Source organism: Garra rufa, chromosome 24, assembly GCF_049309525.1.
Source record: "Garra rufa chromosome 24, GarRuf1.0, whole genome shotgun sequence".
Lineage (NCBI taxonomy): Eukaryota > Metazoa > Chordata > Actinopteri > Cypriniformes > Cyprinidae > Garra > Garra rufa.
In genome coordinates this window covers 26,918,139-26,932,907 of record NC_133384.1, presented here as the reverse complement: position 1 = coordinate 26,932,907, position 14,769 = coordinate 26,918,139, and the positions used below count along the sequence as shown (strand labels likewise).

The following is a 14,769-nucleotide window of genomic DNA, read 5'->3' as shown; positions in this document are numbered from 1 at the left end:
TTTTGAATTCATGCATACAAACAACTGGATAGAAACATGAACAGGCCTACTGTTACATTATGTTGAGAATTTATATTATTGTAATTCAATTTAATTTTCGTCTGGTTTATTCTGTTCAAAAAGAATAAATTGAAAAAATAAATATTTTAAACAATTCCAGTTTGTTCGGGTTTTGAAACATTTGATGAAACTGACATTTAAAATGAAAACGTAATTTAATAATTTTTTGCAAAGATAAAGGACAAAATATGTTTGCAGTTACATATTAATAAGGTTATAGACATGTATATTTATTAATAAAAAAAACACTAGTAACATTGTGTGTTACTATTGTCCCAACCAACGGGGTTGAAAATAACAATGTGCAACTTCTGTTCAAAGTGAAATTATATGTTGCTGCCTAATATTAAAGTATTAAACTGCTTTAAATTACTTTTTTTCCACCTTTATCTACAGCTCAGAGACAGGATTGCATCAAGCCACACATTTGGGGAAGTGTTCAGAAGAAATTCTGCTGCATTAAAGGTTCACAGAAGCATGTAGTGTCTCCATTCCCCTTAATAGAAGAAGATTCTAAGAAGTTAGAGTGTTGACCAAAAACCCAATGGTCACTCTAGTTGAGCTCCATGATCATATATGCAGATAAAAGAAATTTACAGCATTTACAGCAACATCACTGCAGCACTCCACCGATTTGGCCTTTATAGTGGTGTGGCAAGACTCAATCCTCTCCTCAGTGAAACACATAAAAACACAATTGGAATTTGAAAGAAACCACCTAAAGGAACCTCAGACTGTAAGAAACAAGATTCTCCGGTATGATGAAGCTCAATTCCAAGCATTGTGTTTAAAGGAAAGTGTAGATTGATGTGGAAAAAAGTAACTTAAAACAATTTAACAAGGCAGCAACATATCACAATGTGAGAAAATAAAGGGGTATGAATATTTTTGCAAGGCATTGTACCTTCAACAAATAAGACCGTATTGTTAAGTGCTGGCGTTGTCTTAATATATTGATTTAGCTTTTATATATAATTTTTTTTTTAAAACAGCCTTCCAGCCTTGGATGTATTCCAATCGGTCAGCAAAAGATGTGGTCATGATGACTAACTGAAACAGTGTCTTGTTTTTCAGAAGAATCTGACAGCATGGAGCATCTTAATATTGTGAAATGGAAAAACCTGCCCTGCATGCTATCCCACCAGCTGGCAAAACTCCCCAACAAACCTCTTCAGTCAGTTCTTCCTTTCTTCTTTGCTTCATTTGACAACTGGCCAGTCTTGCAAAATATAATATATTTTAATTACTGAATAAAAAAATGCACACTCCATTAATACGCTGACTTGTCCTACTGGCATAAAAAAAAAGGCAAGAATCCCCCTTCCAAACAGAGGTTCCCCTATCTACATTTGCATATATTAATTTAGCACTTGACATTTACACCTACGATCACAAATGAGATCACTCCCAATATAAACTACATGGAAAGCCAGATATAGTAATAAAATAGAAAAATGATGAAATCCATAAAAAATAAATACAGCCGCAATGGACAGGATGTAGCCCATGCAGTTTAACTTCCACTTTGTTTACTATATAAGGCAAACTAGCAAGTGTCTTGTGGATAAATTTTTTCTTACATTAGAAGTGAGTGTTGAAGATCAACTTTGGCAATGAAGACACAAAAGATCCTCTTGAGGAGTTTGGCTGTTGCTGTGGTTATTGCAGCTGTGATCTGGACTACAACAGGTAAAATGCTTTATAATGTTCATACATTATTCTATCAGTTGGAACAAGAATTTTTAGGTTTACTTGGTTCTTTTGTTTTAGCAAATAGTCAAAACAAGCCGATCACATGCTGTAAAAAAGTCTCCACAGCAGAGGTGACTGAACCCATCATCGATATCAGGTTGAAAGATAAAAATCTTCCATGTCTGAAGGCAGTCATGTAAGAATCACAGTTCCTCTCTAAAGAAAACATGACATGATTAAAGATCAACAGCATCTTTTGTTATATATATATAATGTTTTTACTATCTTTTACAGTTTTAAGACTGAGCAGGGAGAGTTGTGCTGTGATCCTGGACAACGATGGGTGCAGAAGAAAGTTAAACAGTTTTTAAAAAACAAACCCAAACGGTATGGTGAAACAACAAAATCTGTAACAAAGTAAAAAGCTTATCAAATGTTTGCATTGTTACATGTGTATTCTTGTATTCACATTGTTTTTTTGTTTGTTTGTTTTTTTTACAGCAGTGCTTAAAGCAACAAAAACCTTACTTCCATGCCCCCCATCAACATCATCTATTATTGACCGAACTCATGTAGGGTTTCTACATAAGCAACATCTCAAAGTAGTTATAGGTTTTAAAAGTATTTTCTAATTTTGAGAGATTTTGCTGTGGTATTTTGAAAAGATTTGTAACTTATGCATATTTTAATTGAATGTTTAAAATATCATGTCTTCAAATGTACGCAGGGCAATTTGACAGTGCCAGTTATTTACTTAAACTTAATTACAATGACACAGTTTTAGAACAAATGTGGTTTAAATAAAATATTGGCATATTATTTTTCAAATTAAAATTTATTTCACTCAATGTACTGGTAATGGACTTGTGTCATTAACTCATGTGTCAAGAAGGCTGATGCAAGTCTGTGTGACTTTGGACTGATTTGTATGAGTGCAAACCAGGAATTTGATGAAGCAAAAACAAAATGCAATTTGGAACAACTAATGGAACAACAAATAAACAATGCATAATGTGAGATGAGGTGGAAATTATTAGATTAGATTAGAGAGTCTATTGCTATTTGGACAGGTAAATTACAGTAAAGGTACATTGGAATTCTCAGTATGCATTTCTCAGAGGTTACCATAAAACAGACTTGTTCACCAATGTCATTGCCTTCAGACGTCACCCACAATATACAGGTCCTTTTCAAGAAATTAGCATATTGTGATAAAGTTCATTATTTTCTGTAATGTACTGATAAACATTAGACTTTCATATATTTTAGATTCATTACACACATTTGAAAGTAGTTCTAGCCTTTTATTGTTTTAATATTGATGATTTTGGCATACAGCTCATGAAAACCCAAAATGCATTGACCCTGCCCTTGATAAAACACAGTGGTCCAAAGTACTTTTTTCGGATGAAAGCAAATTTTGCATGTCATTCGGGAATCAAGGTGCCAGAGTCTGGAGGAAGACTGGGGGGAGGGAAATGCCAAAATGCCTGAAGTCCAGTCTCAAGTACCCACAGTCAGTGATGGTCTGGGGTGCCATGTCAGCTGCTGGTGTTGGTCCACTGTGTTTTATCAAGGGCAGGGTCAATGCAGCTAGCTATCAGGAGATTTTGGAGCACTTCATGCTTCCATCTGCTGAAAAGCTTTATGGAGATGAAGATTTCATTTTTCAGCACGACCTGGCACCTGCTCACAGTGCCAAAACCACTGGTAAATGGTTTACTGACTATGGTATTACTCTGCTCAATTGGCCTGCCAACTCTCCTGACCTGAACCCCATAGAGAATCTGTGGGATATTGTGAAGAGAAAGTTGAGAGACGCAAGACCCAACACTCTGGATGAGCTTAAGGCCGCTATCGAAGCATCCTGGGCCTCCATTACACCTCAGCAGTGCCACAGGCTGATTGCCTCCATGCCACGCCGCATTGAAGCAGTCATTTCTGCAAAAGGATTCCCGACCAAGTATTGAGTGCATAACTGAACATAATTATTTGAAGGTTGACTTTTTTTGTATTAAAAACACTTTTCTTTTATTGGTCGGATGAAATATGCTAATTTTTTGAGATAGGAATTTTGGGTTTTCATGAGCTGTATGCCAAAATCAAAAATATTAAAACAATAAAAGGCTAGAACTACTTTCAAATGTGTGTAATGAATCTAAAATATATGAAAGTCTAATGTTTATCAGTACATTACAGAAAATAATGAACTATCACAATATGCTAATTTTTTTAAAAGGACCTGTATGCAGTGTGCAGGCAGTTCTTGCTCTTTTTTAACTGCTGGTAATATTTCCAGTAATCACAGATAAAAAAAAAAAAAAAAAAAAAAAAAAAAAAAAAAAACACACCAATATCAGAGGGAAAAGGGAAAGATAACAGTGCCAAAATAATATATATTTTTTTAAGTTGCAGAAAATGTAATTTATAGTGTTGACATAAACTTGTTTAACATTCAGTGTGATACAATTTAATAGCTATTTAATGTGTATGAGCAAAAAATGTCACAATATGAGTTTTATTTCACTAACAATAGTTATATGATCAAAAAATAAATTTATTTTTGCTCTAAATCAGTTTGTCAACATTTTTGATAAAATTGAATTTTCAATCATTTTCAATATGACAAAAAACTAATACTAGCCACAAGTCTTTTTTGAAAACGCTACAGCTTACTGAAGACAAATCTAATTAAACAAATTACCTGCAAAAAAAACTACAATAGAACAATGGCAAATGAAATATACCAACGTGAAAAAAAAAAAAAAAAAAACTTTAAGCACCAGAAATAACATTTACTCCTTAAATTGAGTTATGTACAAAAAAATACTGCACAGTCTTCAATGTGTCTTAACTTTAATTAGAAAGCAGAACAGCTGTATTACAGGTGCATTCTTAGGAAATAGTGGGTTCACAGTGAATTATTAGAACTATTTAAGTAAAGCCCTGTTCAGACTGCACAATTTTTTTTTGTCAGTTATGCAGGGTCCAAAATTAACACTCGCCAAATGCGAGCAAATTCTCGGTCTGGCGAGTTAAATTTAAAGCGCCATCCGCCACATGGCGAGTAAATCTTTTCACCGGTAATGTTAATCAGTATCAACGGATCTATGTGATGCTCCCCCGATCGGGCCAGTGCTGCCTTGTCACTAAAGTTTAATTTGCCGTGAGCAAATACAGTCTGATGGTGCGTTCACACCGAAAGCCAAGCGAAATATAACAAACATCAGTCACGCATTCAATTAGACGGAAAACATGCATACGATTTTAAACTCGTAAATGAACAAAAATACATCCACATACCACTTTTGCCTGCTTGTAAACTAAGAGAGGGGATATATCTTTGAGATTCTTGATTGGGTGACTTATAATTGTATAGAAAAGGACTTTAAACCTTTCGAGGATAGCATCCTTCCATCTCTCTCCATGCAGATGACAAAAACAGGAAGTGCTAAACAAAGGCAGAATGGGAATAAAATAACACATGACCAAAAAACTCCTAAAAAGAATCAGTCTTAGTTGAGCAAACAAAAATTGAATATAGAAATCACAATAAACATTACAACCAAAAGATAAAATTATTCAAATTAAACTAATAAAAAGTTACCGAAATAAGTGAGTTCCTAAGCGCACAAGCGCCATCGAGTGGAAACACACGTAAACTCAGAAAACTTTGTGATAGCCAATACAAGGCTACTCTTACTGCAAAGGAAGTGAATATCCTATCTTGAAAAATGCCATATAAAAAGACCTGAGCACTTTCAAAAGAGAAGCTAGCTTGCACTTGCAAACATCTTCCTCTTGTGGTTATCTGAATATTTTACACCAATGCAGCTCTGCTACAAATTAGTTCTGATGATGATGGTTCTTGTATGTGTTTCTGCACAGCAAGGCAACTGTAAGTTTTGGGATTTTGATGTGATTAGTATGGATCTTTTGATTTTAATTAACTTTTTTACATTTATACTAAATATGCAAATGCTGTCATCATTTACTCCTCCTCATGTTGTTCCTCAATCCTCACATGTATGACTTTCTATCTTTTGTGGAAGACAAAAGATTTTCTAAAGAATGCTAAACAGTTTCCGATCCCATTGACTTCCATTGTATAGACAAAAACATAATGGAAGTCGAAGGGAATCAAAATGTTTAGCTACCAAGATTTTTCAAAATTTCTTAATTTGTGTTCCGCAGGGGGGGAAAAATGTATACATGACATTAGGGTGAGAAAATGATGACAGAATTTTTATCCCTTTAATGATGTTGAATCTATTGTTATATATTGCACTTAGCTGTAGCATGTAGGTTTTGTTTTCTTTGATGGAGCCCTTATCAAGATTACAATCATCTTGTTTTCACACATATACAGTATGCACACAGTATATAAGTACAGTGGAGATTTCATTTTGTCTTTCTCAGATTATTTTCTCACTGTTGAAGTGAGCTGATGTAAGGATGTGACAAGAGCAAGTATCCCAGCTGAAATTAAACTGGTTGGATACAAGCAACAGCAAGTCAGGATGCAGCCCATGCAGTTTAATTTCTGCTTTATTATTTAAGGCAAACTAGTAAGAGTACTAAAATACAAAAGATCAACTGTGGCAATGGAGACACAAAGGATCCTCTTGAGGAGTTTGGCTGTTGCGCTGGTCATTGCATCTGTGATCTGGACTACAACAGGTAAAATTCTTTAACTGTTCATACATTATTCTACCTGATGAAACAATGCAGAATATTGAGGTTTACCTAGTTCTTTTGTCTTATCTGAAGCTAAAGTGGAATCATGCTGTAAACAAGGTGACTGATCCCATCATCAATATCAGGTTGCAACAGGAAAGTCTTCCATGTGTGAAGGCCATCATGTAAGTATCACAGTTCCTATAGAGACAACATGTTACGATTAGAGATCAACAGCATCTGATGTTATATTTCTTTGTTTTCTATGTTTTCATTGTCTTTGACAGCTTTGAGACTGAACGGGGAATGTTCTGCAGTGATCCTAAACAACGATGGGTTCGGCAGAAAGTTAAACAGTTTTTGTAAGTGGTGAAACAGAATTTGTAACAACATAAAAACCTTGTGAAGTGTTCACATTGTTATCTATTTAGTATAGTATTTTTGCAAAGACCGTTTTTGTTTGTTCGTTTTACAGCAGAGCTAAAAGAACCAAACAACTGACTTCCACACCAACACCAACATCATCTATTAGTGACTCCACTCATGTGGGAGGATCTACCGAAGGCAAAGCAAGGCAAGGCAAGTTTATTTATATAATAATAATAATGGTCATCCAAAGTGCTTTACATAAAATGGATTAAAATAATTAAAGGAAGAAATCACATGCTTTCAACTCTTTGTCAGCATTACTGGATTCCTCATGCTAACTCAGATTCTAAAGTAATCAAAGAATGAATAATTTGCCAATGAAAAAGCCACAAGCCAGGTAAACAAAAATGTTATACATAGAGTTTCTGTAGTCCATCCTTCATTTACATAGGTTGGAATGAATTATTTTGACCCAGTTGGCCAAAGAAGCTGAGTTAGAATGAGGAATCCAGTAGTGCTTGAAAAAAAAAAATAGTTGAAAGCATTTGATTTCTTCCTCTATGCTCTACCCTTTTATGTACATTTCAGATAAGTTTTAAAACATGACATATAATAATAATAATAATAATAATAATAATAATAATAATAATAATAATAATAATAATAATAATCTGGTAAAGCTTTCTTAGCCTCTTGTCCACTCTCAACACTCTATCAACAATCTTTTGGTCAAGCTTGTACAAATGACACATTTTTCATTGTAATTTTCTCTTTGTACGAAATATATGATGGCCTTTTCTGCTGTACTCAAATCCTCAACACAAAGTGTTCTGTTGTTTTGTTTGCTTGCTGTTCACTGGGTTTGTTCTGCATTTTTTTTCACTTGCCATTTGCTACTGCTTTTTAGATGTGTCTAGTCAGAGAAGTAATTTAAGAGTCCTTTTCATCAATTCTGCAGAATTAGCTTGATTCGTTGCACATTTTGTTATTAATGAGTGTTATTTGATTGCTATACTGAAAGTAAATACATCCTTCTCTACAGCCAGTTAGCAATTGGCCATGCTTTTGCATACCTCTTTGCAACTTAATTCATAAACTCCTTGTACTCAGAAAGGAACAATGTATGCATTGATATATATTGCATTAAGCTGTAGCATGGTTTTGTTTTCTTTGATGAAGCCCTTATCAAGATTACAATCATCTTGTTTTCACACATATACAGTATGCACACTGTATGAGTAAAGTGGAAATTTTAATATCTGTCTCTCTTTCAGATCGTCGTCCAACTAAAGGTTCTAGGGATGCACCGAATATTCGGCCACCGAAAATTTTCAGCCGAAAAAGGCCCAAAAGTGCATATTCGGTTTTCGGCCTTGGTTTCCTCTTTTTCGGTTGTGGTTTCGGCCAAGAATTTTCATTTCGGTGCATCCCTAGTTTAATCCATCTGTAACTTAATGGAAATAATATGTATTCAAACTGTAACATCTGTAACTTAATGGAAATAATAAGTATTCAAACTGCTTTAAATAAAAAAAAGAAACTAAAAAGGAACTCACAGCTCAGGAATCATGGAAGTCTAAAAATAAACTCATAATGTGAACACAGTAGTAATGCATTTTAAAAATATTTTTAAACATGATGAGCAAAATGAGCACCATGAGGTAGGTTAAAGGTCCATTTTATGCCATTTGTTGATGGTCTACAGAAACTCTGTCAACAGAGAATTGACATTTTTGTTCTCCTGGCTTTTGGCAAATTCTTTGATTACTTCCCTAGAATCTAAGTCAGCATGAGGAATCCAGTAGTGCTGACAAAGCAAGCGATTTCTTCCTCTATTCATGTACATTTTGGAGAATCGGTTTTGAAACAAAAACATAAAACTTCAATTTCACGTGTTCTGGTAAAGCTGACTTGTTTAGCCACCCGCCCACTCTCAACACTTCATCAACAATCTTTCGGTCAAGCTTGCACAAATGACTATATGTTTTTTTTTTCCATATACGCTTTTTAAAAACAGATGTTTCCCCATTGAAATTTTTTCTTTGTACAAAAGATACGATGGCCTTTTCAGCTGTACTCAAATCCTTTTCCGCTGTACTCAAATCCTCACAAAGTGTTCTGTGGTTTTGTTTCCTGCTTACAAATTTGCTGTTCACTTGACTTGTTCTGCATTTTCTTTTCTGACTTGCCACTTCATAACTTCCAAAAATTTGCGAATCCATGCTACTGCTCTTTGTAGATGTGTCCACTCAGAGAAGTAATTTAAGTTGACTTGTTGGAGATTCCTTTTCAATTACAGTAACACCATCATAACAGATTTTTCACTTCTATGTCATTAAAGGAGTACTTCACTTCCACAATAAAAATGTACGGATAATGTACTCACCCCCCTGTCATCCAAGATGTCCATGTCTTTTTTTTTTTTAAATCATAAAGAAATTATGTTTTTTGAGGAAAACATTTCAGTATTCCTCTCCATATAAAGGACATATGGTGACCCTGAGTTTGAACTTCCAAACTGCAGTTTAGATGCTGTAGGCTCTGCAGTTTAGGCTCTAAATGATCCCAGCCAAGGAATAAGGGTTTTATCTAGCAAATTATCAGTTATATGTGTGTGTATGTATATATATATATATATATATATATATATATATATATATATAACACAAATTATATACTTATTAACCTTAAACCACAATACAGTTATGGCATGTCGAAAACTCCCATCTCATTTTCTCTTTCAATTTCAAAATCGTCCTAAAATGTTGAACTACCGACAAAGTAAACATGCAAAGGTCAAACGTCCTTTACAAAATAAGATAAAACAGCAATGTAGGGCTATTTTGAAATTGGAGGAAAAAATGAGATGCCAGTTTTTTCGACTGACCCTAACTGTTTTGAGTTCACAGTAGACCTGGACAAGATGAGCATTTGAGGTTAAAAAGTATGTAAATTGTTTTTTTTTTTTTGTTTTTTTTTTAGAAAATAACTTTTCGCTAGATAAGACCCTTCTTCCTCAACTGGGATGGTTTAGAGTCCTTTGAAGCTGCATTTAAACCGCATTTTGGAAGTTCAAACTCAGGGGCACCATAGAAGTCCACTATATGGAAAGAAATCCTGAAATGTTTTCCTCAAAAAACAAATTCTATATGACTGAAGAAAGAAAGACATGAACATACATCTATGATGACATTAATGTTTACATTCAAAGAAATGTACTTAAATGGGTGCTGTTCCCCACTAGATGGCGCATATGCCTTACTGCAACACAATATGGTTAGTAATAGACTGAGCAATATTTCACTCAGTTTCGATTATTTCCATTCAAATACAGGTGGACTAAATCTTAACTCTTGAAGGACTCAACAGCAAAATTATAGTATTTTTATAGTAACCCAGTAAATATACACTTCACCCAAGGATTTTTTTGTTGTCTATTTTCCCATTGACTTCCATTGTATAGACATAACATAATGAAAAATGAAAAAAATGAAAGTCTTCCATGTGTAAAGGCTGTTGTGTAAAAATCACAGTTCCTTATATTTCTTTGTTTTAAATAGTAATTAGTAATAGTAATTTTAAGTAGTAAATAGTAATAGTAATTTTAAAAAGTAATGTTTGTCTTCAAGTCTTTGAGATTGTGTCCATGAATTGTCGGTCCTCTGCTGACATTTCTTTCTTTTCATTATACTCCTTCAAATTTTCAATGGACACTCTATAGACTCTGTGCATTCATGCCATAGTTAAGTGGACAAATTATGACCCACCCAAAGAGAGTTTCAACAAAGTATGGCCCATTACCTTTACTGTTAATTATTCTCCATGATTCCAGTGCATTTGGACCATTGACATTTATAAGCAGCCCAATGCTTGCATTTATTAAATCATCAACACCAAAGTATGGGCATTTTTTAATGTCCTTTTCTTTTGGAATTAGTTTTTAAGGATGATGGTTTGACACAAATAAATGCAAGCATTTGGGCTTGTTTAATTTTTGTGTATATACATCGGTCTAATTCATAGTTCATTTTCCATTTTCTAACCCAGTAACTCTGTAACGTGTCACAAGCTTTCTTCCTGTGGAAAATGTTCAAAATCGAGAAAAGCATATGTCTGCACAATTTGTTACTTTTTTGCAATTTCACATTTCACACATAACAGGAAAGATTTAAGAAGCTCAAGTTCAGTTCATGTTTATTTATAAAGCACATTTAAATCATTGAATAGAAAGAAGCAATTCCACCTTTTCTTTGTAAGGTTTACCTTTAGATTCATCACAAGCTTCTATTGTGTTTACCATACAACATGCATGGATTTTCAATATCATGTCTTGAAAAATACAATATAAAAAACAGAAACTAGTTTGCAAACATCTTCCTCTTGTGGTTATCTGAATATTTTACACCAACATAATGCAGCTCTTTGATAGTGATGGTTCCTGTGTATTACTGAGCAGCATGTTTTGGGATTTCTTTATTACTTGTATTTTTATAATGCCTTTTGTTCTGATTATTATAGATCTTTTGATTTGAACTTTTTTTACATTAAAACTCAGATTTTGCTTTGGAGAAGAAAGTAATGATGAATGAAAAGCATACAAGTTTGGAACGACGAAAGTGTGAGTAAATTATGACAGAATTTGACATTTTTGTGCAGACTATCATTTTAGTAATGGCGAATCCATTACTATATATTGCATTTTGCTGTAGCATGGTTTTGTTTTCTTTTATGGAGATCCCTTATCAAGATCACAATCATCTCATTTTCATATCACTGTAAACAAAATCTGTAGAAATTACAGTATTACTGGCAGCTGGTTGCCAGTAACTTACTGTAGATTTAAATTTATGCTATTTACTGGCAACAGTTTGTTCAAAGTTAATTGAACATTAACATTAACAAGTCTTTATCTTTACAGAATAAAACTAAAATAACAGCCTCATGCAAAATCTGGGAACCAAAATCTGAAGGAAAAAAACAGAAAAAGGTTGAAGGTTTCTGGTTCCCAGAATGCTTTGCAGTAGGTTGTTATTTTATAGTTTTATTCTGTAAAGACAAAGACTTGTTAATGTTTAATGTTCATTTAACTTTGAACAAACTGTTGCCAGTAAATAACATAAATTAAAAATCTACAGTAAGTTACTGGCAACCAGCTGCAGAACTACAGCAAATTTTTTACAGTGTACATATACAGTATGCACACAGTGTGAATACAGTGGAGATTTCAATCTCTGCCTCTCTTTCAGATCATCGTCTCACTCATCCCACTTCTACCAGAAAGACTCGGGAGAATTTATACTATACCGATTACATTTATGTAGAAGCTCAGCAAGCAATCCGGTTCTTTGGCGTAGGCCCCGTTCGTAACTCGCATTCCGAGGGTACGGAAACAGCGAGTCCCGCCTGAAGACGAAGGCAGGGGCGCCGCTAACCCCCCCGCGGAGTCAGGAAAGGGGCCAACTGGTGATGGTGAGGATTGAGGAAGACAATCTGAGGTCTTCGTGAAGAAGGGGATAGCCTGATTGATGGATGTGGTAATAGAGGGATGACCCAGCTTGGTAGAATAGAGGAGTTGGAGGAGAGATTCCATCTTGGTGGAGGTGGGGAGGATGGAGGTGCTGGAGCAACAGCATCTGCGAACTCAGACATGGTAAGCGCTACCCCTTAAAGCTACAGTAATGATATGATTGGAAGATGAGGAGGTAATTAGTGACGCGAACGATTGAGTCTTCCTGCCAGAACTTGCGCTAGCTTCATTTCTACCAGAAAGACTCGGGAGAATTTATACTATACCGATTACATTTATGTAGAAGCTCAGCAAGCAATCCGGTTCTTTGGCGTAGGCCCCGTTCGTAACTCGCATTCCGAGGGTACGGAAACAGCGAGTCCCGCCTGAAGACGAAGGCGGGGGCGCCGCTAACCCCCAAAGATAGGTGGACTTAAGGATCCACCAGAACGGGGCCCACCCCCAAAGGACGGTTTTAAAATTACCTTACGGTCGTGAATCCTGGGGTTCCTGGCTTAGATGGAGAAAGAAAGAGAAACAAATTAGATTTAGATGAGTGCCATTCATGGTTAACTTAAATGAACCACTAGCTGTTTTTTTTTTTTTTTTTTTGGAAAATGAACATATGCTCCTGGTATCCTTGATTGCGACGTGAAACAGGGCAATCCTTTGATAGAACGCATGGACCACGGGCATATTTTGATAGAACACATGGGCCACAGGCCATCTTTTGATAGAACGCTTGGGCCACAGGCCATCTTTTGATAGAACACATGGGCCACAGGCCATCTTTTGATAGAACGCTTGGGCCACAGGCCATCTTTTGATAGAACGCTTGGGCCACAGGCCATCTTTTGATAGAACGCTTGGGCCACAGGCCATCTTTTGATAGAACGCTTGGGCCACAGGCCATCTTTTGATAGAACGCTTGGGCCACAGGCCATCTTTTGATAGAACGCTTGGGCCACAGGCCATCTTTTGATAGAACGCTTGGGCCACAGGCCATCTTTTGATAGAACGCTTGGGCCACAGGCCATCTTTTGATAGAACGCTTGGGCCACAGGCCATCTTTTGATAGAACGCTTGGGCCACAGGCCATCTTTTGATAGAACACATGGGCCACAGGCCATCTTTTGATAGAACACATGGGCCACAGGCCATCTTTTGATAGAACACATGGGCCACAGGCCATCTTTTGATAGAACACATGGGCCACAGGCCATCTTTTGATAGAACACATGGGCCACAAGCCATCTTTTGATAGAACACATGGGCCACAGGCCATCTTTTGATAGAACGCATGATTGAATACACAGCCCTCTTTTGATAGAACGCATGATTGAACACACAGCCCTCTTTTGATAGAACGCATGATTGAATACACAGCCCTCTTTTGATAGAACGCATGATTGAAGCTTTGGTATTTATAATTACGATAGCGCATGAAGGCAGCATAAGCTGCAGCCACTTGAACCTATAGCGTGTACAGCTGTTTGACAGACGTATAACCCGCAGGCCATCTTGCTTTAGTAGCTAGCCATGCAATTCGTGAGAGTGCCAACCGCTTTGGCAAAACACCACCACCAGTAGAAAAAAAATAGGATTTACCTAGATCGAGGCTGGAGAGCTTGCTGGGCTTCGAGGATGGAGGTACGGGAGCGATGGCATCGGTGAGCACCGCGGGTTCGTGTCGGCGCTCGGCCGCTCGGCTCTCTCCGGCTCGGGTTGGCGCGTGTAGCGCGAGCGCGCTGGCGATCAGAGCCTCATGCCGCCGCTTGAGCAGCTCGAGCTCACAGATTCGCCAGACTGGGCTCTAGCCGCTGCTTCTGTCTACCGCCGCCAGCGAGACGACGGTACATTGTTACGACTCCTGCACCACAAACACATCCGCAGAGGAGGAGAACCGCACGGTTCACGTTAAACTATGCCGACAGTCGTTTTTAATGAAGTAACCATGGTATCCGTGATAAATCCTGTCAGTTTGAGAGAGTTAACAGCTCCGCTCCTTGCAACTGCGGCTGGAATCCAGTTTCACGGCTGTGTGCTGGAGCAACAGCATCTGCGAACTCAGACATGGTAAGCGCTACCCCTTAAAGCTACAGTAATGATATGATTGGAAGATGAGGAGGTAATTAGTGACGCGAACGATTGAGTCTTCCTGCCAGAACTTGCGCTAGCTTCATTTCATGTGTGGATGTGGTAATGTAAGCTCTCTCTACATAGTATCATTCCACAGAGGCTAATATGCATGACTTTGTGTTCATTTCACTGGGGCTGTATATCTGTCCTGCAGATTCTACTCAGAGAATGATAAGATATGCTCTGATCCAAAACCACACTGGATTCAAGAGCATCTGAAAGGTACAACCCTAATATTAATATGGCATCTTAATGCGTATGTACTGATAAAAATCTAATAACATCATAATCTTTCCTCCAGCTCTGAAGGAGATAGTGGACAGTTC

The 14,769-nt window shown here is 36.6% G+C and overlaps 1 protein-coding gene across 1 annotated transcript; it reads left to right on the top strand.

Annotated features, from left to right (window-relative positions):
• The first annotated feature begins 1,673 nt into the window (after positions 1–1,673).
• Positions 1,674–2,263, top strand: LOC141300264 (C-C motif chemokine 8-like). Its single transcript, XM_073830586.1, has 4 exons — positions 1,674–1,749; positions 1,831–1,948; positions 2,047–2,139; positions 2,254–2,263. The coding sequence occupies exons 1-4, from the start codon at positions 1,674–1,676 to the stop codon at positions 2,261–2,263; spliced, it is 297 nt and encodes a 98-aa protein (XP_073686687.1).
• Positions 2,264–14,769: the final 12,506 nt, after the last annotated feature.